The sequence below is a fragment of the Semicossyphus pulcher genome, unplaced genomic scaffold (genome assembly GCF_022749685.1).
Source record: "Semicossyphus pulcher isolate SPU_LCO1_2020_fin unplaced genomic scaffold, fSemPul1.0.p SCAF_3, whole genome shotgun sequence".
NCBI lineage: Eukaryota > Metazoa > Chordata > Actinopteri > Labriformes > Labridae > Semicossyphus > Semicossyphus pulcher.
In genome coordinates, this window is record NW_027211704.1 from 4,839,183 (window position 1) to 4,866,767 (window position 27,585).

Genomic DNA, 27,585 nt, shown 5'->3' on the forward strand with positions numbered 1-27,585 from the left:
AGACAGTTTAGTCAAAACCGACTAAAGGTCAACAAGGTTATTAGAATATAGCAATCAATACAAAATACAATTTTACCAACTCAATACATTAAAAAGAAATCTATTTTTAACTTTTACTGACTAGGAATATTCCAAGTGAGATACAAATAGGTCCCCAACATAATATTTTTTTAGGTGAGTTTGTAGCTCATACCAAGATGAGGGAGGAAAACATTGTAAGAGCACTTTTACCAAAGGCAAACCAAAGGTAGCAGCAACTGAAAGTTTTAAGAGTCAGAAGGAAACAATGATAAGAAGGCAGTTTCAAGAAAAATGTTTAATTCTACGGTTTGAAAAAACCCCCAACTCTTTTATACAAGCTGCAAGCATGTGCGGCGAGTCCCACACTGGGGACCCAAAACCAGAGAGCATTTATTTGTTTGTTGAAAAGACAAATTCTCTCCTTGTAAAAAAGCAAAAAGCCCTTATTTGTATGTCGGGAGACTTTCAAAGCTAACAATCTGAAAAACACAGTTAACTATCCTCTTTGTCCTTGAGACACACATCATTTCTTTTGTCAGCGTTTATCACAAGTCTTAAAGTACAAAGATTCCTCTTGAAAACGTTAAAATCAGCTTGTAGTTCCTTAACTGCACCCGTCAAGGTAAACGGCCAAGGACACACAATGGTGTCATCTGCTTAAATATGAAATTCTTTATCAGTAGCAGTAGTTATTGATATAAATCATGAATAAAAGAGGACCTAGTATGGACCCTTGTGGGACACCATTTTGTATATATTAAACAAGATTAAACATAAACTTGGACACCTTCTATAGTCTACAATTTAGAAATTTTGAATTTCTTTTTTGGGGGGGGCGGGGGGACTCAGGCCTACACTTTTGATTTTGGTCATATGATAATATCAACAATGTGGTATCGATCCTAATCATATTTTGTATGACGCTGTAAATCAATGAGCAAAACTTTTATAATATTGAATTTTCTTTATGATTTTTACATCAAATTCACAGTTCACACTTAAAACACACCTTTCATTTACCAGACATGTATTATATAAATAAACTATGAATAAATAAATGATCACTTATAATTGGATAAACTATGAATAAATGTATTGTTGAAAATAGAGGCAAAAACTGTTATTAGTTGAGCAAAATCTGTTAACAATTTGAAATTGAATGAAGAACAGTAGGACTACTCTATTGAATTTGCAGATTATTAAACATTTAAGTACAAATATTAGCTTGATTGCAGGGCTTTGATGCTCTTAATTGAGCCTTCCTTTATTGGCGGGGTGTAACTAAGTACACAGACTCTAGTAGGACTAAAGTGGTTTATCAATTATCTTTGTTGTTTAACAAAAAATCATCAATTACTTGATCATACGTGATAATTGATTCAACATTAAAGGCATCTTTCAGGAAAAACTGCCAAACCAATTCCCTGGTGTGTAATTTTTCAATATTAGCATGTATGTCATTAAAATGCTAGTTAAACCCAAAATATGTAGGCCTATCAAAGTATAGTTCACTTATAAATATGATAAGACACTGAAAAGCATCCTTCTGCTACATAAAGCCTAGCTTTTATTGCTGATGCTGAAAACATATAAAACAGGTGTAGGCTATTATCTTGGTGTCAGATAGTTTTACAATCAGAAATAAAACTCCTTTATCTTTGGTTTTAAGTAGCCTACATTAAGATTATAGTAGCCCACTGTGGCCTGAAGACTTCTATGTCTTTAAATTTTAAGTTATTTAATTAATATTTGCTTTTTCTACTTAAGTATCTTAGTACTTCTCCCCCAGTTAGCCTGCACTATTACCCAGCCTCCTGCTTGATGTGTCCTGCCTTTGTGCTCTGTCATTGGTTGTTTAGGAGGATGGGCCTCGGCGCGGGCCCAACCCTCCACATTGCGTCAGCTATAATATATGAGCCATAACAGCCCGGCTCACGTCCCGAAGGAGCTTTTCCAGAAAGCTGTACAGGAGGTACTGCCCAGCAGCTAAAGACCCACATCCTGGAAGACTTTACACATTCATGAAGTTGTGAATTAACGCTGCCGGAGATCTGAAATAATAACAACGCAGGAGAGAGTACCAGAGCACCAACTCAACCCACCGGGCTTTTGTAGAGAGAAAGCCAAAAAAAGAAGACTTCTGACGCTTTTTTTCTTTAAAAAACTGAAGTTTGAACTTATTTTAACGGAGCAAGTCCTTCAAGATGACTGACTTCTGAGCTTAAGCACCGGGAGACCCCGAGGACGTACCTCCATCGCCGTCAACTTTGACTAAAGAAGAAGACAAAGAAAAAGAATAAGAAGAACGACTATTTCCCTCACATCGCAGCCATGGACACGGGAAAGGTATTTGCATATATATATGACTCATTTCACCACAACAAACCTTCACTACTGTCTAACCGGTTAGCCTGCCTGCGTTGCTCATATTTCGTAGCTCTGTGCTGTCAGAGAGTCTTGGAAGAAACGAGTTCAGTGGGTTCACCCTATATTTAACCATGAGGTACATCCACATGTGCAGTGACGTTTAGTTCGCAGCTATGATGCAGCTAATATTTCTAATATCTACTGCGCCGTTATTACCCGCCGTTGTAACTTACGGTATTTCTGGGTGCTTACTACTCTGTTTTATGTATTTTTTGGGAGGTTTTGTCCTCTAAATGATGTATCTTAGTAGTCCAGGACGTGCCTACTGAAAAATGTCAAATAAATCATTATAGTGCATTTTATTTTCCTTTAATATCCATATAAAAACCATTAGTTTAGCCAGTTTATTTAATTAATATTTACTTTTAGTTTATTTCCGCTTTTTTGACGTCATCGATGGAAGGCTTTATCACGTCTCGCGCCTTGTTTGCGTGCTGCCTGTGCTCGTATACAGTCATTGTTCGGGGATATGAGGAGGTTCTGTGTTACTGCTGTTTTATGTGATCTATTCCTTCCAAAAAGGCCTGGCGACTAAAGTTCGATGAGAATGATTAACAGCCTTTTATAACAGCCTCTTAAAACGAAGCCTGGTGAGACCAGTGGTTAAAAAATATCCTTAAGCAGTACAACATACTACAAGTTATGGTTCTGCATTAGGAACATGTTAAGTAGCCTAAGTAAAAATTACACAAGTATAAGAGGTTTTAGCAAAATTCACTTTACATCTTTTGTAGAATTTATAGGGTTAGTTAATGTTCAGAATATTGTAAATATTATTATTAGTTTCAATGCTTGGTGGAGCCATAAAACATCAATAGTCAAAAAATTCCCATCGCTATTTCCAAGAGCATGAAGTCAGTGTCCAAGCAGCAGTCCACAAAACAAAGTTAAATATGTATCAACATTGAGGCAGCAAAGTCTCACATTAGATAATCTAGACACGTCTAATATTTGCTTTATAACTTTTCCCTCAATTAAAGAATTAGCTAAGCATTTGAGCTCTATTATATTATTGTTTCGGATACTTTGCCATGGAAGATGCATTTTAAAGTTGTCGTTAATGGATGTTAAGCTAATTTTCAATACAGATTAGTCACTAGCAATATATATTATCTTATAAACTTGTAGGTTTTTGTATGTAAAATCTTAATTGAGTTCCTACAGCTGATGGGTACATGTGTAGAAAAAGAAAGATACTACCCTATAAAATATTGTGGAGTCAGTAGAAACATAAAGTATTATAATGGGAAAGTACAACTTGATTGTACTTGATTAAATTTACTTTAAAGCTCCTGTGAGGATTTTTTCGCTGCTTATAAAACACATTCTGATTACTCTATGTGACCTACAACTGGGACATAGTATTCTCTTTCTGTGTATCCTTTCAGCCTCTGCTTTTGATTAAGCATCTGAGAACTTGTGATGACACATTTTAGGAACATCTGTAGTTTTGCTTAAGTGCTTTTATCTTATTAATTGATCCAGCCTTAGATCAGTAGAGCATTTAGGCAGTCATCCTTGATCTAATTTATCACTAACCACTGGATGTGATCGTTTACGTGCAAGACATCGTCAGGTTTACATTGTGTCTTAGTGTTAGACTGCGATGCTCTTTGTTCAGACTGCAAACACGATTTATCTGGCTTGTGATACTGCCGTCTCCATCCTGCTTGTGGTCAGTTTCATACACAGACATGCAGCACAGTGAAGCTCGTACACCACTCGTCTGCTGCCTCCTTTTCTCCTATTGATGTCAGACGAGGTAAAACCCAGTCTGACACTGTGGTGACAAAATATTGACCTCAGTAGCTGCTCTGTTGTGTCCCAGCACTGTTTCCACCACGCTCGCTGGGCTGCGGTGGACCTTCAGCTGGACGGGTTCGATGTGGACGTGATGGGAATGGTTTACTCTGGTCCCAGTCACACAGACACAGCAGATTTCCAGAGAGAGTGAGAGTCCGACAGGGGAATACGCAGTCCCCAACACTGTGGCGTTAAAGCCTTGACCCCTTCCTTCCCAGGCTCTTTTGTGTTTTGTTTTTATCCAGCATTTCTTTTACTTTGTGTCTGTAGTTAAACAGCAGTTTAGTATGAGGTAATTAACATCTCGTGGTCGGGATTTTCATACCTGGCTTTTTTTAGAGTTATGCGCAGATAAAGTAGAGTGACTCACTTTTACAGGAAAGGAACAGTAAACCCACATTATAGCAAGTTGTTAGCAAGTTAGATTACAAGCGAAGTGACCCACATTCAGAGAGAAGTGCAAATGCTGCAGTGCATAAAATCTGTCTGCCCTTTAATTTCCAGTCATCGTTCCTCACCTTTACGTCGCATTCCTTCCCTAATCTAATTATAAAGCAGGTATTCACCCTAATTCACCTTATTCAAAGCTTCTCCATCAAAACCTGCCACGCTAATGCCATCAAACTTCACATGGCTGGCCGTCTAAAGAGCTTTACTCCCAACAACAAGAAGCTTTGTTTGGGTCTGAAAACCCACTCCCTCTAATTTCTTCAACAAAAAATAGATAAGGTAATTGGGGTCAAGCGTACAGTTGACCTGCTCTGTTTTCTGTTCCTAAACATTTTACTCCCGACAGACCTGACAGCACAGGTATTTTGATGAGGAGCCAACAACCTGCAGCACATTGTACAGACGTTTAATTGCACAGGCTTAAGTCCTCTCCATCCTCGGCCTCTCAGTCGTCTGCCAACTCCTGCTCCCCTTAAGACAATCCCCTAGATTTCCTTTCATGTGCATGACTAGCTCCCTTCATAATGTCTTACAGTATAAGTGTCAGCTATGTATTAATGAGGCTTAATGAGGCTTTGCTGCAAAAGTTGGGATTAAGAGATCTGGGAGGGTTTTAATTGAGATGAACAAGCAAGCAGGAGTGCGTGTTTAATTCACTTTATTGAGAAACTGTATGGCTTTGTGCACGGTGTACCGATTAATGGTTCATACAGGGCCGAGCCGTCTCTCTGTGCGCTTGAAATTAGCTTGGTTTAATAAATCTAAAACGACAGTTTAACGGATGGTTACATATGTTGTTGACCTTTAAACGTTTGGTCTGACCTCTCGCTCTCATATATAAATTTCTTCTTATTGAATGTGTTGCAGAATTAGCTTGAGCTGTCTGTGCGTGTCTAGACTGTTTCTGCATAATTTTACAGCGTCTGAAAATAGTATTTATGTATAATTTAGGCTGCTTTGATGCTAGACTTTTGAGGTTTAATACATTTACAACAATATCATCTTCACAAATCATATTTATTTTTGTGTATAAACTTATTACGACTGTATATTAACTTCTTCTTTCTTAAAAATACTTGATATTGATCTTAAAGTTATCTTATTCTTCGTCATTCTTCAGATTTGAACTCTCCAGCCTCTGTTAGCTTTAAAAGAACTGTGCATTAACACCAGCAACAAACCTACATGGATTGATATTATAGTAAATTATAGTTTTATGATAATAAATTATATTATAGTAAAACTACATAAATGCAGTCTCTGCAAGATAACCCTTAGACATGAGAGTCCTACTGCTAGTATGAGCCACACTAGCATCTGACATTTCCATCAGTGGCAACCACTTTTTAATATATGTAAAGTAGATGATGACAGCTGTGAATCCTTAAATAAACACGATTATTGAATCATTATTTGTTAGGGTTAGATGAGTACATGTCTGGAGCTGCAGGATGCCAAACACTGAGGGTAGCTAACCGAGCTAACACTTAAGATTCAAATCTGTAAACTATCACATGAACTACAAACTACAGAACGTTTTGTGTGGAAACTAATAAAACATTTACATCATTGAGCTGATATATAACTGCACAGTATCTTGAATGCTCAGTCTGTAAGGTGAACAAATACTGCAACCAAAAGCTGAGGCCTTGTTGCGCGCCTGGCTAGCACTTTGACAAGTTAGCATTGAGTGCAGCATTTTTATCTCATCTCACTGTGACAGCTCAAGCTTCACTGGCCCTGACAGATAAGTCATTTAAGCTTGTGTTTACTAACAGTGTATTCAGCACATACAGAAAAACAAGCACACTTTTAAATGATCTCTTTTAGGCCGGTAGGGAACATGTCAAAGGTCAAGCATGCTAATGTTCAGCCTGTCATTATTCTTCTTTGTGTAAATGCAGGTTAATAATAATCAGGTACCATTAATCTTGTTTGTCATGCCCATCCCTGTTACATGACGGCGTTATTCAAAAGGGTTTCAGCACATAGCTTTACTAGAGATAAAAGAAGACTTTAGCTGCACATGAATTAAACCTGAGGTGGATATTTTTTTATGACGTGTTCTTCAACCAGAATACTTTCCAGACCTCACATGTTAGAAACACACACAAGAGCACCAGCAAAAACAAAACAAGGCAAGTAGTTAACAAATAAAGAGTGTTTTCTTTATTGCAATCACATTTTAAATAGTATCAGGGCTTCAACTCGAGTGTCTTGCAGTCTGAACTGTGCTGAAAAAGAAAATAACATCCGTCTTTAATGTAAAAATATAAAATAATAAATATGTATATATTCCAAGGCAGTCCCAGCAGGATGAGGAGGCTTTTAAAAAAAGCAGGGCACAGAGGAGTTGAGGTGAGGACTTTGGACATATTGGATTCCCCACTGCAGTGTAAGCTGAGGCCGTCGGTTGTGGCGAGAGGAGGGACGTGACGGTAGCAGCGTAGGCACTCTCTGAGAGTCTGGCACACTCTGGCTCTGAGCCGGATCACAGGCTTTTCTGCTTTTTTTTTAAGAAACAATTAATAGTTTTTCAGATTCAGAGGAAATTCTCTGTGAGCAGTTCCAGAGAAATACAAGGCCTGCAAGATGCTCTCAGGAACAGGACTGAGAGGCTTACGTAACTTCAACATGTTTTAAGAGGAGAAAGTGAGGAGCTGCCTTCAGGATGTTTGCTCAAATATTTTCCTTTAGTCAGACATGTCTATTGACTTTACTTCTTGAACCAAAGAGACACAGCTAGAGAGAAACAAACCTGTTGCAAAACATGTAACTAAATAGATTTACTCAAATACTGTGTAAAAGTAAAATTAAGTTCCTTTACTTTACTTTTAGGTTTTTTATTTTATAAGACTTTCTATTCTACAACATTTCAGAGATAAATCAAGCTCTTTAAACTCCACTGCTCCGACATAACCCTAACCCTAACAAAAACACAGCACCTGAGCCCTCTGATAACCTGGAGAAAACGCTGACATATTTAATGATGGATCAGTCACAAGGGACTTTTATTGGTGAAAGAGTACTTGAACTTTATGTTCATATTTATGGTTACACGTGTAACCATCCTCATTTTATACAATTACCAACCGCATATCTTTTATAACAGCCACAGGTCAGGATCTGAACGGTAATGATACCTCGTGCTGACATTCAGATGTAGGTCATCTGAATGAGTTGGCAGCACTTTATATTCCTTGTTGACATTCTTCTTAGTTGTGGTTAAACCCTTTAATTTTCTTCAAAGACGAGGTTAACCGCAGCATCTTCAGGTCTTATAAATGTACGTCACCACCCCCCAGTCTGCTGACTGGGCTTGTCAGAGCTTAAGCTACTGTTTCCTGGTTTGTTAGTAGTACATTAGTACATGTAATTGACTGTAAAATATGACATTTAATAACTGTGTACTTTAAGGAGAATTCATCATGCTGTGTTTAAGGAGGCTTGGCTCAAACATAAAAGAGAGACAGTGGATTTTTTAGCTGTTATTGCTGCACGCATCCTTATTTGGATAAAACTGATATTCTATTCATTTCCTGATTATACTTTATTGTCATTTATCCAGTTAAAGTCTCTGTGATGTGTACGTGTTTAAAAAAAAAGGAAGAGAATGGTTGAGCATGAGCTGCTGTGTTCAGTAAATGTTTGCACAGATCTTTTTCTTCTCGAATAATACACCTGTACCCTGTGCTGTATTCATGCACGATCTACGAAGGCTACTGTCAGTGTTCACCCAGTAAGAGAGTCAGTCGTGTCAAGCAACCAGATCTGCTATCAACAGTTTTAATTGTATCCTGCAGCAATGACTCGACTGGACAGATCACATTTTGTTTTACACATGCAGAAACCAAGAATACGCTTTGCATGGCTGTTAGAGAGCATTTCAATACAGCGTCCGCTGATACAACCTGAAACTTAGATGAAAGCGAATTGAAATCCAAAATACTAATTCAAACTCAAGAACCAACCAATTTCATGATATCCACGATCAATCAATCTTTAGCCGCTTCCCCACTTTTCAAAACAAACGTTAACACCCGATAACACCCGACTTTTTTGCTTATTGGGAAAGGTTACAGTCGGCATTCAGACCGGGTCAAATGACTCTGCAGTAGACCCGGGTAATTATCGCATCGGCTCCGATGGGCAATGATGGGAACACAAAACCTGTGTTGACACGCTAATCTCCGCCCCCTTTCCGGTGCGATGCTATGCTCCGTCGGTAACTTCTGCGACTCCTCGACATCTCAGCTACACATTCCGCCCGTCTCCGTCCGAGCAGCGAGCGAACATCGTTCCAAATTCGTTGGCACCGAGTTTGATACACAGACTGAATGAGTAATAGATACAATAAAGACCTAACCAGTTTACTAACCCTGTGTCGGGTGCATTTGTGACGTCAGACGGTGATGCAGCAGAAAAGAGACTGACAGGAGTATACTTCACTGGCAATGGGAAAACAGACAATTGGCATCTACATGCGGGTCTTCCCAGGTCTGAAAAACCTGCATCAATGCGTAAAATTTCGATGGGAAAGTTATTTAACATCCAGGAGCACACAGCTAAGATTCAGTCATTAGCTAGCTAGTTAGCAACAGCATTTGTGTCTTCAGATGTCTGCTCTCTTTTTAACGTAGCATTCCTGCTGATTGAAGCAGGTTTACATCATTTAGTTTTGAACTCAGAAAACATATACAAATAAACATTCAAACCAAAATCCTTCCAATGTCCAACCACTTTTTTAAACGGAAATCTGTTTCGATATTGAAGCTAATTCCTCTTGAAATAACGGCCCTTTTGGCTTGACTTTGACTCCCAACGAAATGTTCCCAATGTATTTAGATGGGACAATTAACGCACCAAGGCCACCATTGGGCATTGAGGAAATAGAACCAGCTATATTGCCTTTTTATAGTCCTAACCGCAGTGTAAAATAGCTATCCTTCTAACAGAGTGAATTCTTCCTGTAATAGGATTTGAGGCTGTGCAGTGAACAGCTAGCTTTGCCATCACGAGTAAGTAAACAAGCACAAGACTCCATTTAGAAATGTAAACACCTCTGAAAGCTTGAGCTGAGTGAACCGTGTCTGAAGGTAGAGGAGGCTGGTCAGCGGCGGTGGCTCCGAGGCTGCGATCAGAAAATAGTTTTCATGGGTGTGACTTTATTGTTTCATTGTTTCCCCAGTAAGGAAGTTGTGTATCGTGCTGCTGCTTAATCTGGTTCCTGGTGTCTGACTCACCTAGTTCCTGACTCTGACAGGTATCGGAGATGAGCAGGGGGAGGTTTGGCTCATATCTGAATCATTTTTATAACACGATAAAAAGAGATTGCTTTGAAAGAAGTCCCAAAACGTTGCTAGACGTTGGACTCATGGGCCTATGCAAACAGTTTGTGTACTCTGAGGGCTGAGGGAGGTCTCTTGTATTTAGGGTAAAGGTAAAGACGTCTCAGAGGAGGGTTTGATTCCACACAACACACACTGCCGGCCCAGCATTTGACAACAATTTGCAGCTGGATTCAAACATCAACGTTAGCTTGTTTCTGCAAACAATCCAGTGATTCCCCAGAGGAGGGTCCAAATTTAAACCAGTCCCCAGCAGCGACTTCTCTCAGAGGAGGCCGACTGGATTTCTCTGTTTGTATCTGGTGTTTAACTCAAGCTGTTTCCCGTTTCTAATCAACAGAGGAGCTCTCGTTGGTCTCCTGTTTTGGCAGCGTGGCTCCTTTAAGAGCCCAACCCACTACATTGAGAAGTGTGTGTATACATTCTGTGCCTAAACAGCCCTGTCACGGACCTGTCGACCCTCCTTACAAGGGTCCCCATTGGCTCTACAGTGGAGGCGGGTCCTAAAGTGTCTGTAGCCACACTGAACACGCTGGAGGGAAGTTTTCCAGCTTTTTTCTTCCAGCTCTCGTCCCCTTTCATCCTGCAGGGGAGGAATTCTGGCCCTCACAGAAAGAAAGCTGTTGACTGGTGTTTCCCAGGCTCCCTCTGTCACCAGGAGGACTGCAATTTAAAAGAAGCCTGCAGCACTTTGCTGATATTAAAGAGAAGCAGGCAGAAATCCGTCTTATGAAGCCCCGTGGGGTCGCTGCTTGTTTTTGTCTTTGGGAGCTTAAGTGAAAATTCCTGAGATTCTGCTTCGAGGTTTTGATTTAGAGTTTTACAACAACACGGGTCACTTTCAATTTAGCAGAAATTAATACTTAAAGTAGCTGAAATAACTTTTATATCAAAAGGTCATGCCTTCTTATATGTGAAACACAATTCTTTAATTCCTGTCAGATCTTTGGAGCGTTTTAGCGTCTTTCAGCTCATTGTTTTTGTAACTCTCACTGCTCTCAGAGCTTCAACAGTAATAAAGTGCCCATTAAAAACCACTGTACACTAACAGCAGACAGAGATAGTGACTAATTGGTAAATATATCTGAGCGTTTAGCGGCCATATATCTCCCTCTGGGGACAGTAAAGACTAAAGAATAGAGTTAAAATGTTTACCCAGGCCAGGTGGGATTTATAAACCCTCCAGCGGACTCTGGGTCCACCCCGGGGTCTCCTCCCAGTTGGATGTGGCAAGAAAACCTCCACAGGGAGGCGCCAAGGAGGCATCCTAATCAGATGTGCGTTCCACCTCAACTGGCTCCTTTCGATGCGAAGGAGTAGCGGGTGTCTCCGGGTGCCTGAGCTCCTTACCCTGTCTCTAAGGCCGAGCCCAGGCACTCATTTCGGCTGCTTGTATCCGCTCATTCTTTCAGTCGCTACCCAGAGCTCATGACCACAGGTGAGGGTTGGAACGTAGATCGACTGGTAAATTGAGAGCGTCGCCTTATGCATCAGCTCCTTCTTCAGCTCGACGGTCCGGTAAAACGCCGTCAACACTGCCGACGCCGCACCAACCCGTCTGTCGATCTCATCTCACTCGTGAACAAGACCCCGAGATACTTGAACTCCTTCGCTTGGGGCAGCACCTCTCTGCGAAATTACAAGAAATATATGTTAAGTACCAACAAGTTAAGTGCCCCATATTAACTATAAAGGCAATAATATGTCAGTTTGTGGTCACAGATACTTTCTGCTGCCCCCTAGTGGCCAAAAAACAAACCTAAAAGATTACATTGGACTTCGTTGAGAACTAAGTGTCTCTCTCACTTGTCTGCAGTGATCTAATGTTTTGTGAAGTCAAGACGTAAGGTACCTGTAGCGTCCTCGTTTTGTGTCCACTCTCTGGCGTATGGGTTCGATCCGAGCGACAAAAAAAACGTTGTGTCTTTCCAGAGTTTTAGTCAAAGATGTTTTATTTCTGCTCATTCTGTGTTCATATGATAAAAGAAGGAGATTTTGAGGTGTTATCTACCCTGGTTAAGGTCACGTCTTCTGTTGCCACAATAACATAAGGAAGTTATCTGGTGTGGAGAAGGATTGGTGTGAATCACAGGCTAAAGTCTAAACATTAATCACGCAGACGTGAGTGCTGACGGTGAGTTGTAAGGGATGGAAATAGTAAGCAGCTCTTCTGCTGTTTATATCGCTATAAATGTAATCTAAAATACGAGGGAAATCCACACCCTTGCTGCTGTTTTTATAACTTTTCCTACAGTTTTCCATCCGCTCTGAAAAAGTCAGCGCTTTCTAGGTGTACACTTGCTTGTAGAGGTGATAGCACATTGAGTTAAATTGGCGCTAGAGGCTGTTTTCGACTGTCTGGACGAGGAAATAGACAGCGACATAACTCGGCTCTGCTTTATTAACTTTTTGGTATGAGGAAAATCTCTACTGATCTGCTGGGCTCTGCTGAGATCAGGCAACAAGTGAGGTCTGTAATAACAGGAACAAAAACACAGACAGTGACATGAGCGGGGCCTGGGTCTGACCTGGACCTCTTAAATGAAGCAGGTTTATTCAGTTATCTGGATTACATAGCAGAGTAAACCTGGAGCCTCCTCAGACATCGCCCCTGTTTAACCCTGCGAAAACAAAACCCAGTTAGAAGATGCATTCTTCCATCTTTTCCCAGCTCATCTTTTACGCAGTCCCATTTCACTCTGTTGCAAAATATGGCGTAATACAAAGCCCCCTCCGGATATTCCATGATACTTAAACAGCGCCTTCATTATGCTCGTTATAAACACGCAGTGATGGGGTAATTAGAGGCTGACCAACCTGAACTTTTACAACTTTTCCAGTGCAGCTGAAGCACAACTGCAAGTCAAAAGAAGTCACAGTGTTTGATTCTGCGAGATAGAGATGCTTTGTCCCAAAAACTGGCAACATCTTCATGTTGTAAACTGATGCGTGTGGGACTTTCCAGCTAAATACAACTTACTGTCCGACAGGAAAGAAGATACAATGGTTACTCATGCTTTTTTTGCACTCAGTCCAGGTAGAATGGTGTCAAACTGGTCAGACTGGTCTCTTCACTGACAACACTTCCTCTTCTCTCTCTGTTGTCTTGCAGCAAATAACGTGGCCATTGATGATGAGTGTTGGAACAGCCGTGATCGGCTCCCTGCAGTTCGGCTACAACACCGGTGTCATCAATGCCCCCCAGAAGGTGAGTTATACGTCTGCAAACATTTTCCCAACAAACACACACTATTACTGGGTTTTAAATTCTTCACCGTCTTTTGATGATTAAACAGAAAAAAGGGAGAACATATTAAAGTGATAATCTTGAAGATTTTCATTAAATAAATGACTGTTAAGTCACTATCTATCACCAAATGAGGTAACACAATGGTGATTGAGCCTATGGCCCACTGATGAAAGCCTTTGCATTTGCAGTATTACAGACTGGGTGTCTGCGGCGACTTTCACGCCCAGTTAGTGACGCGTTATCAGCCAGCAGTGGTTGCTCTGCCAGAGAGGGTAGGCGGAGCTAAGCGGCTGCTTTTCCGCTCTCTGCAAGTATTACGAGTAAAAAGTAATCTACTATGGCTGAACAAACAAAGAAAAGATGGATGACTACAGATACAACTTCAACAAGAAGTGAAAATCCAAAGAAAAAGAAACAAACTCGACGCTCAGATGAAGCAAACAGTCTGAAAAGGAAAGCGACCGTCAGCGAGGAAAATCAAGAGTTACAACCGGAGCCAACCGTGGACGTCACACATGCAGCACTGTCTGGATATCTGGGAAGTGTGCTCCTGCAATTACTGTTTATCACCATAGGTGCCGCCAAAGAGAGCGAAACTCAGATCTTCGAGATTATAACTTTAATAACAATTATTATATTGATAACAAACCTTATTTGTACATCTTAGTCCCAACATCCGAAAACAGAATTCAATAAAGTGACAAGACAGAGGCTTTATAAAGAAAGAACATGAATATACAATAAGAAATAATAATGATAAAGCAAAAGGATGGACATCCAGACTTTACAGAATCCAGAGAAAGGCATCTAAAAAGTGTGTTTTTAAAAGAAGACAAAGATGATCCCTGCCTGTTTTCCTGTACAGTATTTATGTTGTCATTCATGCAGTAGATTCTTCTCTCTGCTAACTGAGCTCAGTGCTCAATGTTCACTCACTAGCTGCATTTAAGAACAGGACAGAAAGTTCAGGGGTGGAGGGGGGTGAGTTAAGGGCTGAGATAATAATAGCTGCATTCAGGCCTATCATGTCCAAGGACATCTGTATTAACAGACTCTGGGTGATTCCTGTGTAAAGGAGTGTGTCCATGCCCAAAAATGGACCTCTTCTGGCCAGCAGCAGACTGGGAAGAGCCAGACAGAGGAAATGAAACAAAGAGGTAGACAGTCACTTATCCCCATGACAGTGAAACGATGCTTTCATGACCCCCTGTGGACTAAATCCACTGCATTAGCAGACAGGTACACCAGAGACGCTCATTTCCTGGGGTTTGTCTACATAGTTATATCGCATGTAAATAACCCACACCCTGTGGTTATACAGCTGTCTGTGCACAGGTCACAGGTGTGTCGCCACACAGGCCAAACCTCCGCATGCTCCACCTGCTCCTTTTGTTCACCTGCAGAGTCCTGGGAGAGGTGGAGACTAAGTGTCACGTTGAGCTGCAGTCACAGCTGTTTGTGCCGTGTGTGAGGGCAGCCTGATTTCCATCCTGAACTATCATCACGCTGTCAAAGCTCTGCTGCTCTTTGATGTGAAGGACGCTTTGTGAATGAGAGCGTGAGATCTCTGAAAGGAGGGGGAAAGAAAGGATACTTTCTATTATTGAATTAAGAAGAGTAAAAAAAACGTTTAAATACACGTGACAAAGACAGAAGAGCGATTCTTGGTACCTCGTTCTACTTGAGTTATAAAGGAAAGATGAAGTGGGCTGAAGTGGTTTTATAGAGGGGATTTTAGGCCTTGAGACATTTGTTCAGAAATTGCGTCACACATTGTGCAATGTTACTAATATTGAAAGTATATGTGTGGTTTTGTGAAGTGATTGTGGATATAAGAGTGAAAATATATCACTTATTGGAGCTGTTGCAGTCCCATTTAGAAAAGCTTCTGATACAGCCTTAAATGATGCATTGATTAGACACCATATTTTATTAGCCAAAAATTCTTTTTTCAAAGTTTCTACTTCTAAAACACGCTCGGGCAGCAATTTTATATATTATGGCTTCCACGAGTAACTGCTGTTTAAGAGCAGAGAAGAAGAACTGCAGATTAAAGCTGCGGTGCTAGCGGGGAGTGTAACGCTAGTCAAAGCTAGCTGAATATCGACAATCACTGTTTCCTGTCACATATTATAAGGCTGTAGATTTTAAATTTAAAAGTTAAGATAATAAAAATGGTTAAAAAGTGTAAAAACTAGCGTTTCTCCGCAGCGGCAGAGGCCGCGAGCCGAGCTAACGTTAGCTTAGCTTGTTTTTAGTCTTTTTTAGATTTTAGAGTCTGGTTTTGGTGATATCGCAGAGAACAGTTTTCTGTGCCTATTTAATAATAAAACAAGTTGTTTAACCATTTCAATTTATTTTCATTCAGAACACACACAAATTACAGCCTACCTGCCTAATCCTGCTAGCTACCGGTGTGGTAACAAGCAGCCTACGTTAGCGTTGATTATTGTGAGGGTGGCGGCTGCACTGGCAGTCGTGACGGCGCATGTTTGGGCATAGTTTGGGTAAAAAACCGTAACACAATGAAATACCTCTCTCTGCATTTTGGTATATTGGTCGCACCGGTTTATAGGACACAGCCGACTTTCTAGATGAAACAACATGTATTAAAAGTTTGTCTTATACACAGAATTTTACGGTAGATAGATGCCTTCAAAGCACATCCATACAACAATGCACAGTTGTTAAAACATCCTAATTATATGTAGCTTTTTTTAATCACACTGGTGTTGGGGGCGTATTCAGTGTCGGTAAGTGTAGGTAGGGGAATCGGAATCAGGAAGGAAGAAATTTTATGAGTTACTCAAGAAATCTGATTATTTGCAAGACTAATTAATCTTGTGGTTTGGTCTGTAAAATAATAAGGAGGATATATGACAGTGTGCAGAGTACAAGATCTTCAGTTCACTCTGATGATCATTAAATCCTCACATCTGCTCTGGGACAACAGTTTCTTTGTCTTTGCGACTCTCATCATTAACCAATTATTAATATAGTTGCTGATTAACTTAAAAAAATCATTGCAGGTCTTCGTCTGTCTTCACATTCGGAGATGTAACCAACACTTCCTGTTCTTTCTCACATTTAAACCTGTTTTTTTTTACCTCTTTATCCCTACAGCTGTAAGCGTAGCAGAGTTTGCCTGTAACATGAAAACAGCACGTGTTCGTCTTCACGTAGCTCAGCCGCCGAGGGCTCGAGAGGGGCTGCGGATTGAGAGGGGGGGCGGTGAATATGTGGTCTGCTGCACACTGGGCTAGTGTCAACCTGCCCTCTTGGCTTGTTATCCCCTTCCTAATACCCGGCACAGGTCTTGCACACACACAGTAACACACACACATGAACACAGCGTCACGTGCCGAACAGTTAATCAACACAGCCTCTTAACTCTCAATCCTCGATTAGTTAACAGACTATAATTTTTCAAATGCACCTTTTATATAGCAACAGCACTTGGGATTATCTCCAGCACCTCTCCCCTCGGTGTGTGATAAAGGCTGCGGTGATGCTGCTGCTGCTGTGACGCGGGCAGCGCTCTGTGTTACAGCGTCTCCGATTAGATACGCTCTTTCAAGGGCCAAGCTGCACTCGCTTGCCTTCCTGCTCCCGCTGCTGCTGCATGTCCACACAGAAAACAACATCCTTATTTGGAAGTTTAATCGAGGGGTCATCTGGGTTGTGTTTATGTTGGTTCAATTTGGTTCTAAAGATTAGGGATCTACATTTCTCTTAGCCTGTTTTTACAGGATATATTTTGTTTGTAAAGGTTTTCTTTCCTTTAATTTACAGCTGTTCATGCCCACTACTTGGTTGCTCCTCCTGATGTTGGACTTATATTTAATAATGCATATCCCCTCATGTTTTGGACCAGTTTAAAGTGCAAGAACCTTCTGAAAAAAGTGCCCAGAAACAAGACGAAATAAACTGCTTTTAAAAAGACAACAAAGTGCAACAGAAAGATAATTTCCCACGTCAGAAGAATCATTTTATTTCCCCTCCCGTACGTGCTTGAATACAGAGCTCACCTTGAGGACGCAGCTTCCAGCCAGCGCCGGCAACATATGCTGACAGCCCGCCAGCATGAATAGACAGCCTGTTTCATTGTGTGGTTAGAGGCAGCTGGTGGTTTGGAGTGCACGGCGTATCGACTGCGATGAGACGGGGGAGAGAACACAAAATCATTATGTAACTTAAACTGTAAAAGTAGCTAAGATGTAACAGAAAATAGTGAAAAGTGCACTTAAATCTAGTAGATAAATAAGTCCAAATAGCCGTTAAAGTTTTACTTGAGTAAATACACTTATTTATATTCCCGCTGCTGCTTGCAAATGTATACAAACCCAGAGCTCAGCAGCGGCTCGTCTAAATACAACCGGGTTGTAAAGGTTAGATGTTATAGGATGAAGGCTAAGTGTACAGTACAGAATGTGATGACACCCCCGTGATCACGCTTCAGGGTCTTGTGAGTGAAAGCTGATCGCAGAGCTCTTTATGGACCCCTCCACCAGAGGAACACCCTTAAATGATGACAGCCTGCTGAATGAGGTCACTGCTGAGGCCTTTTTCCATCATCGCGCTTCATGTTTCATAACAAATAAAAGAGATGTTACACTATCGCAGAGGCACATGACAGACCTGGATCTGATCCTCGGTTAAACTGGTGAAGTGGGGGAGCTACGGGAGGCAGCAGATGGGGTGGTGACCTTTCTGAATCATATGAGAGGTGTCAGCGTGACGCACACATAAACAGAGGCAGGCTGTGCTACTTAAGCCCCGTCACTAGCTCGCTGGGCGTGTTTGTCAACATAGTGGGGAGGATGGAGGCGGGCTGAGAGGAGCAGAAACTCGACACTTGCTGGTAAACTTCCTGGTTGTGAGAAACTGGTACTGATTATGCAGTGCTGCCACCAGCTGGTGTGAATGTGCGCAGCAGGCTTGAGCAAGAGGAAAACAAAGAGCATGGACTCCTTATGTAACCATGACATTAAGACTTAAAATCTACTCTGTAATGAAGACTCAACATTATGCAATATTTAATAATCGCTCCAGGTTAGTCCTTTTAATCCTGTGAGAAACCTGTTTACAAAGCCAGACATATTTCATGCGTATTCATCTAAAGAATATTTGTCTCTCTTGTCTTGTGGCAGGTTATTGAGAAGTTCATCAATGAGACGTGGTTTGATCGCTACCAGGAGAAGATCTCCGGGAGCTCCCTCACGGCCGTCTGGTCCATCGCTGTCGCCATTTTCTCTGTCGGTGGCATCTTTGGCTCCTTCTCCGTTGGACTCTTTGTCAACCGCTTTGGCAGGTAAGAAATCCATGATGGTGTGATATGAGCACTAAAGCCTTTGGAAAAGAAACAAGCTGCCCTGAGCTTGCTTTTTCCTGCTTTAGTGGAGAAACCAGAGGGATGGTTACACCCATCGCTACATCATATACGATAATGAAGCTTCGTGCTAGCTCATGCAGGACACGGAAGTCATTCATTCGCCCCAGCTGTAATTAGCTGCCAGCCTGCTGAATGAATCATCATTTCTAATCAGTGACACACCAATCACAGCCGCTTCTCACCACAAGGGTGGTCCATTTAAATGCAACTACCTGCTTCACCAATGCTTCACACCCACTGCTGCTGCTGCTCCTGGCAGTGCTTTACCTCCACCACCCCAGCCTCCTCCTTGCTAGTCTGAAGCCTACTCTGTTTACCCAAGGGGGGGTTTGCATTGAGAGCAGAACCATCAGCGCCAAGCATAACTGTATTTCCATTAGGCAATGAATGGCTAAACCTATGGTGAGAGTGTTCCTGACTGACTTGATGTTTCTTAAAGGGCAGTAAAAACTACTTTGTAGCAATATGACAATATAAATTCAGACCTCCATTCTTTGAGGGGTTCGTAAAGTTCAGAAATAACAGAAAGCATAACAGTCGCACAAAAACAACTTATTTTTTTGGAACGTTTCGGGATAAATTTACAATTTTCACAACACAGTCCGAGCACAACGTTATAAAGAAAAGGATAATACCAAAGTTAATACAAAACAAATTGTATTGAGCTTAAAGCTATAAAAACCCCTTGTCTATATATAAGTGGAAGTAGCCAAAGTAACATCACCCACTGGTTGGTGGACTGCCATAATGAAGCCATGACTATATTATTACGACTGTTGCCATTTGACCATAATTAGGCCACTTTGATGCAGTGTTTCCCACAGATTGAGATTTTAATTCTAGTGGCAGCTGACCAGGGTTGTTTATTTATTACTTGGAGCTTAGAGAGTTTGCAGAATGCAGCCAACTAAAATTGGGTGAGATGAATTAGCTGAGGTGACACCAAGCTGACAGCCAGCAGCAGCCACCTGTCACTCAAAGCTGCCACACCCAGAAACATGCATAACTTTAAGCCTTAATATAATTTAAACAGGTTAGATATACATAACATTCACCACCTTCACATTGTCCAATAAAAAAAAGTCCTAGAGAGACCAAAACGTTTTTTGTACCTGGCTATAAACATGTTTAATTCTGCTGTAAAGTTTTAAATGGAGCACTATGGGGATTGACTCGCTTTTGGAGCCACCCTCTAGTGGCCACTTGAGAAACTGCAGTTTTTCGTACTTCTGCATTGGCTCAATTGCATGCAACTCTACAGATGTCATGTTTACATAGCTGTCTGAATTTAGCTTGTTTAATCTCTTTACCTTGTTCCCTGTTGGCTGCAGGAGGAACTCTATGCTCATGGCCAACGTCCTGTCATTCATCTCAGCCGCGCTGATGGGCTTCTCCAAGATGTCGAGCTCCTGGGAAATGTTGATCGCTGGTCGTTTTGTGGTGGGCCTCTACTCCGGCCTCTCCACCGGCTTCGTGCCCATGTATGTGGGTGAAGTTTCCCCAACTTCCCTACGAGGAGCGCTGGGCACCCTCCACCAGCTGGGCATTGTCGTCGGCATCCTCATCGCACAGGTTAGTGGAGGGTAACACAGAAAGTGGAGACTGGTGATTATCCTATGAGATAACAATACAACATCATGCCTTTTCTCTGCGTCTTACAATGTTTTAAAATGCTTGCTGGAAGCTGTGCAGTATGTTCAATGTTCAAGTTCAATAAAAAAAAAAGAAGAATCTTTAAAAGAAGAAAATAAATGTGGAAATATAAAAATAAATAAATAAATAGATGTGGAAATATAAAAATAAAAGAATAAATAAATGTGGAAATATAAAAATAAAAGAATAAATAAATGTGGAAATATAAAAATAAATAAATGAATAAATGTGGAAATATAAAAAGGAATAAATACAAAAAATAATAAATGTGGAAAAATAAAAAGGAATAAAAAAAATTAATAAATATGGAAATATAAAAGGGGATAAATAAAAAATATGGAAATATATAAAATCATTTAAAAAAAATAAAATGTGGAAATATAAAAAGGAATCGATAACTTTTTTTTAAATGTGAAAATAGAAATACAAAAATAAAATATGAAATAATAAAATAGTATTTGTACTTTTTTTTATTTGTATATAATTTTTTAAATATTTAATAATATAATTATATATTTTTTTTATATTTAAAAAAATATATTAATAAAGAAAAAAAGGGGAATATACATAAAAAAGTCTATAATTACCCTTAAAAACTCGGCCCTTTACTCACATCTATTTCTAAATTTTTTTATTCGTCCTTATTATTTCAAAGCTTTAAAGTTTCCTTAGTTTTTTTTGTCGATATATTTCCACTATATCTATTTCTTCTTTTATATTCTATTTTTATGGCCCTCCTTTGACTCCATAGTGCCGGCTGTTCTCAGGTGTAATGTGTGTCTGACTTGGTTTACAGGTGTTTGGGATGGAAGGGATCATGGGCAACGATGACTTGTGGCCGCTCCTCTTGGGCTTCATCTTCATCCCTGCAGTGATACAGTGCGTCCTGTTGCCCCTCTGCCCCGAGAGCCCCCGTTACCTGCTCATCAACAAGAACGAAGAGAACAGGGCCAAGAATGGTGAGTTCACACACACACATACTCACAGCATTTACCGCTTGAAGTGGAAGAAATAATTAAAGAGTTTTAGTTCTTTTTGAATCTAATAGTTGTGTGTTTTTTGCAGACATTTGATAGTGAATCGACACTTTGAGGACGGAGATAATTCAGATCTAAAATTTAACAAAACTCGCAAATTTCAAGCGTCATTACAAACTCCATTGGGCTTCTAAATAGTCTGAATCTGTAATTAAGTGTAGCTGAACTGGGGGGAAATAAATGTCCAGCTTGAAAAGTTAACAATCTGCTTTTGCTCTCCACATCACAGTGTTGAAGAAGCTCAGAGGCACCACAGACGTGAGCGCTGACATGCAGGAGATGAAGGAGGAGAGCCGGCAGATGATGAGGGAGAAGAAGGTCACCATCCTGGAGCTGTTCCGCTCGCCGCTCTACCGCCAGCCGCTCATGATCGCCGTCGTCCTGCAGCTCTCCCAGCAGCTGTCTGGCATCAACGCTGTGAGTGTCCAGGCCAACCCATTATCTTATAACTATTATCCTACATATTCACACTATAGTTAAACTTGAAAGTAAAGATAATCAACAAGTAAACCTGCTGATGTTTAATCTCTGTGGTTGTCGTTCTTCATAGATTTTCTATTACTCCACTCGGATCTTTGAGAAAGCCAAAGTCGCGCAGCCTGTTTATGCCACCATTGGAGCCGGTGTTGTAAACATGGCTTTCACTGTGGTGTCGGTAAGTAAAGTATAAGGTTTTTAACCAGATTCAGAATATAGCAAAGTAGGTTTATGGCCAGTGCACATGTCCATATTGCTTTGTAGTACTGCACTGACTGATTGTTTTGTGTGCAGCTGTTTGTGGTAGAGCGAACCGGTCGTCGGTCTCTGCACCTGCTGGGGCTGCTGGGAATGGCCGGATCTGCCGTCTTAATGACCATCGCCTTGGCTCTGCAGGTAAGACAATGTGGACGTGTACTTAAAACTAACCGACCTCCTGGAGGTGCATGTTAATATTTCCCTACCATGACTAACCACCTTTCTGTCCCCGTTCTTCCAGGACCAGGTCAATTGGATGTCATACCTGAGCATGGTGGCCATCTTTTCCTTCGTCGCATTCTTCGAGATCGGACCTGGTCCCATCCCCTGGTTCATCGTGGCTGAGCTGTTCTCACAAGGACCACGGCCTTCAGCTATTGCTGTGGCTGGTTTCTCCAACTGGACCGCCAACTTCATCGTGGGAATGGGTTTCCAGTACATCGAGGTGAGGAGAAACACGTTTATTATTTCCAGAAAAAACTTCATAATTTGATTGTAATTAAAGGGAAAATTAGTGTTATTAAAAGCAATTGTGGATTTTCAGAGGAGTGTCCTTTAGAGTGTGACTCTGTATAAATTAATAGTAATTTATAATTGAATTTTAAACCTTTTCTGCTTGAATGTTTATCCCTTCTCACACTTTGAGAACACATTACAAACCTCCTGGATTATGGCAGTTGAGTATGGAATATTAAACAGGGTGTAAACCACAAGTTTCATGACGATGCAATATAATATATATATATATATAATATATCGATTCCATGGATAAAGATTTGCTGAAATCACAAAGTCTGCCTTGATATGATTTCCACTGGATTATATCCAGGGCCCTGTGATCGACACAATCGTAACAAATTTTAACCGCAACCTGCTGACATGCCGGGGGAATTTCAAAATAAAAGCATATGTTACAGATAAAGATGTGGATTGATGTTTTCACTTTGCATCAATTATCCTGGATTATACACCCCTAATGTTTGATATGTCTGAATCTCCATAATCATCAAAATGGATTATTGAAATAATTTACTCATAATTCAATAAAAAGGGGACTAGCGTCACATTAGCATGCGGTCCAGTCGAAAAATAATGATACAAAATGTTCGTCAACAAACTTTTTTCCATGACGAAGACGAGAGCTAAAAATAGATCTTTGATAATAAAAACTCTGACGACATGTCTGTTTTGTTTTCGTTCACGAGACGAGACTAAAATGTTAGTCGCGGCTGTCGGACGTTAAAAACGAGGTTGGCGATAACAGGTATCACGAAGGTGGTTGTGAACGTTCTCTGTTAACTCAGGCTTTCTGCTTCAGGCTCTGAGCGCGTTCACAGAAAAAGGGACGCGTCATTTGACGCTTCTTCTGCACAAAAAGGAGCGATCATCGGCTGTCTGCTTCACTCAGACTGTTTGAATGAGAAGTGATGAGGAAAAGTAATCTTTAGATGCTGTGTCTTCATTATTCATTGTGTCTGGATGATCTGCTAAGAGTTAAAGGGTTAATTATACCTGAAGCAAACAGGTAAAAACGAGAAGAGAGAGACTTAAGAGGGGGTCATATTTACTCAAGAGAGAAAACTTGTTGATCCCTGTAGTTTAAAAGTTCAGAGAGAGTCTGAAAGTCCGATCATATTTAGTTTTGCTCTTTTTCTTTTCTTTCTCTTTTTCCGGATTGAACCTTGTCACGACTTCACTACATAACTTTCCCCTCCTCTCTTCACAGGAGCTGTGCGGCGCCTACGTGTTCATCATCTTCACCGTGCTGCTGCTCATGTTCTTCATCTTCACCTACTTCAAAGTGCCGGAGACGAAGGGCCGGACGTTCGACCAGATCGCCGCCGGCTTCCGTCAGACGTCTGCCGGCGGAGGAGAGAAGCACTCGCCGGAGGAGCTGAACAGCCTGGGAGCTGACTCGCAGCTCTGAGTGACTGTTCTTTTTTCGTTTTCTAACAAACTCTTTCTCAGACGGAGGAAGGAACGAGAAGGGTCTACTAACTAGAAGTAGACAGATTCACTGGTAGAGTAAATTTTCACACTGTCAGCACATTTCGGGCGTTTTTGTTTTCACACAGCAGCCCTGTGTGATTCTCCAACATGACGTCTTCTGCTGCCCCTGCTGCCATGGGCACTATGTCGCCTGGCGGATGTGGACGGGGGAGTTGAGGATAGATGGGGAAGGTTTTTAACATTTTTAAAGATAATTTAAAGAAAGAAAAGGAGTGTCTGCATCAATCAAACGACCTTTTTAAACATTATTTTTCACTGAATATATTATCACTGATATGTGCTTATGCTCTGTTCTTTGTGGCCTGTTACAGTTTTTACTCTAGAGATCAGTTCACTGTGCTGAATACTTGTTTTTATCAATCATACTGTAAAGCTGTATCACTGTAGACTCGAGCACTGTAGATGCTGCACAGTCTGTCACCAGCAGATGGCGCACTGCCCTTTAAAAACATCCCAATACTACCTTATGTACAGCTTTTTGAGTCACTGAGTTCACAGTCTGTGATGGGTAGGTGTACTGCTGTAAAGACTTTAAATTTGTTACTGACATTTTTAACTCCAAAAAGTAACACTCCACATATTTTAAACGTTTGTTACTTATTTACTCTGCTGGATAATATGTTACTCTTTTAATGATGGTTATGATACTTTTCTTACTGAGAGAAAATACAGTTTTATGTGCGCCCAGATAATATATAAAGACATTAATTTACCATTCATGTATTTTTACACCATTCCTTTTTAGCAGCACATTTTCCGAATTAAATCGACATTTTCTGAGCACGAAAAACAGAATCCGCAGAGGTCAATCATCCATTTTTTTTTACCATGATATGAGATAAGTACTCGTGTACTATCAGCAGCCCCAAAACCAAAAATCATTTTGTGATTTTAAGTGCCTGTCTTAAAAAAACATGCCTCCATTGCTGTCAGCCTTTCTGAGGAGCAAGTCAGATCGGCCTGATCCGCACGCTGACGCTGGAAACGATGTCAAGTGTTTTTGAGCTGGGATCACCTGTTGAGCTTCTAAGATCTGTTGAGAGCTGTCTGCATCTTTTCTCACAATTGGGAGCTGCGGTGCTTCCTGTTCCTTCGACGCTACTAGGAAGCACTTTCAGAACACACACAAAATATTAGGGACCAAAATGAATAACAGGTTTTCAATATCCTGAAAGGGCTCTTCACCCACGTTTGTCAATCTTCCTCTGATCCTCGAGCTCTGTTTTGTGTCCAAGGATGCAGACACGTCTCGCTTTGTGCACCAAAGTCTACAGTATCTTTTGCCCTCTCTCTCTCGACAGAAAACAATGTATTCAGGCTCACTTTGCCTCGCTGTACAAGCCGCTGTCTATAACTGCTGTATCACCTGGTGAACCTTTCTCTTCTCTTGTTTAAGGATCTTTTTAGCAGCACTTTATATTCATAGTTCTTTGTTACTGTCTTGTTTTTATACTCACAGTGTGAAATCGTTGTTACTGAGAGAGACTGAAGTACTGCTGATGGATTACTTGATGTTTCTGACATGGAAATGTGTGGAATTGTATCATTCGTTCATATCTATTACTGCCTCGTGTGGAGCATGTTTTGGCGTGTGCACACACGGGCGCGTTGTGAGTTAATACCAATGACTGTATATAAAGATGGAAGACGCGTCTCCATCTGCTTTTAATTGTACGAGATTAAAGCCAAAATAGCCCCTGTGACGGGCGCTGCCAGCTTGCGATGGTGACGTCATTTGGAGCCAGAGCTGCGCAGTAGAGATCAGTGGGTGGAGCCGCCGTAGCCACTTCCGCTAACCAAAACACACACTTAAATTACCATTAAAAACAGCAAAGATCCCGCATGTTGGCGTGTTTTAACAGCAGAACAGCTTCTTGTGTTGGTTTGAAGTTCACAGATATGGAAACTTCAATGACTAGTTTTACTGTAGTGTTACAGATCGGCTACAGGAGCCAACAGAGCTGTCAATCATGACGTTACACCCCCTTCTTACGGCATCAAATAATTAATTAAAAATAAACTTGTCAGAAAAATGAACACTTCTCAAACCATGTTTGAGAAAAATGTGTTTGACATGTATTTTGATTTTATAGTTTGACTCATGTCCCATCTGTTAACATGGAGGAAGCGGGCTTTATGACCTATACTGCAGCCAGTCAGCAGGGGGCGATAAAGAGGGTTTGGCTTCACTTTTAGGGAGCTGTCATGTCGTCCATCTTTTTATACAGTCTTTGCTTAATATGGCTATATTCAAGTTATAGCAAGGACTCAACCGAGCAGTCAAAATCCATTGTGATCATTCCATAACTGGTTGTTAAATATTGTAAATAGTAGATCTTGTTTGTCTTTTCTCATTTAAAGAGGTCAATTCACGCATCCTGGAAAGCACTGTAACATCCACTCCCTGTGCCTTTTTTTGGGGGCCTTCAGATATCATCACCAGCATAATTATGTAACTGCACCAGAAGATGCTCTTACACACACACACACACACACACACACACACACACACACACTGACGTCTATTCTTTATATGAAAACTGTATTTTTATGTACATACGTGAGTCCACAAGTCTGCTGGGCCTTTTTAATGTTGCCTGTAGCCTTCAAAATCTCCTGACACAGGTTTGAGGTTTAAACACACAAGATGTAAATATGAAACACACCATGGCCTCACTCTCCAAATTTATATAATATTTAACTTTAAATAACTTTTTTTTAAATAGGTGAGTTAATGATTAGGGCTTTAGTGCTGTACATCTTTCCACACTTCTGTTCCCTTTTGATTTTATATCTTCTGTTGTTGCCTATTAATACTATCATAATTCAGATCTGACATGTAAGGATTGTGTTAATGAGAAACATTCAGTAGTGTTTTCATGATAGTGCACAGAGTGTATTGTAATATTTGTAATAATAAAAGATCTGTGTGTGCGGTGTTGGAATGTGAACCTCTGATGGGGGATCATGAAATGTGATGGATGAGGTCCTGAATGTTCTGCAGTCTCGTGTAAGTGGTTTAATGGCTGAATTAAAGAAATCATGCATACAGACAGAGAGGCTGTCTGTGGTCAGTTTGTCACTTTTTCTGCAATAACTGAATCATTTGGGCCACTCGGGGAAGTACAACAAGGCTGTAATGTACATTTAAGTAATTCCCAGTTTACCATAGACTGTAAAAGAAGTCGACGTCAGCTGCCTTAAACCTGCATTTCTAGTGGCCAGCAGGGGGCGACCTCACTTGCAATAGTCCTACTGTATAAAACCAGAGAGGAAAACTTCCGTATTTAGTTGATTTATGACCTCAGTAAACATTTTCCTAATGAATTTATGGTCTTAATTAGAACTAGGTATCGATAAGGATTTCTCAATTTGACTCGATTTGATTTCTGATTCAATATCGATTCGGCTAGGGGTATTTCAGTTAAAATATCAGCGCACCTCTAACCTGGTGCATTA

At 40.7% G+C, this 27,585-nt stretch overlaps 1 protein-coding gene across 1 annotated transcript; it reads left to right on the top strand.

Annotated features, from left to right (window-relative positions):
- Positions 1-1,960: 1,960 nt before the first annotated feature.
- Positions 1,961-27,181, top strand: slc2a1b (solute carrier family 2 member 1b). Its single transcript, XM_069678984.1, has 10 exons — positions 1,961-2,367; positions 13,162-13,257; positions 18,450-18,610; positions 20,023-20,263; positions 21,141-21,303; positions 21,611-21,798; positions 21,932-22,036; positions 22,153-22,254; positions 22,358-22,561; positions 23,843-27,181. The coding sequence occupies exons 1-10, from the start codon at positions 2,353-2,355 to the stop codon at positions 24,041-24,043; spliced, it is 1,476 nt and encodes a 491-aa protein (XP_069535085.1). The 5' UTR covers positions 1,961-2,352; the 3' UTR covers positions 24,044-27,181.
- Positions 27,182-27,585: the final 404 nt, after the last annotated feature.

Excerpts from the sequence above, each read along its gene's own strand:
- slc2a1b (XM_069678984.1), top strand. Across the intron at positions 21,304-21,610 it reads AGAGAACAGGGCCAAGAATG|TGTTGAAGAAGCTCAGAGGC; the intron begins GTGAGTTCACAC and ends TCCACATCACAG. Across the intron at positions 21,799-21,931 it reads AGCTGTCTGGCATCAACGCT|ATTTTCTATTACTCCACTCG; the intron begins GTGAGTGTCCAG and ends CGTTCTTCATAG.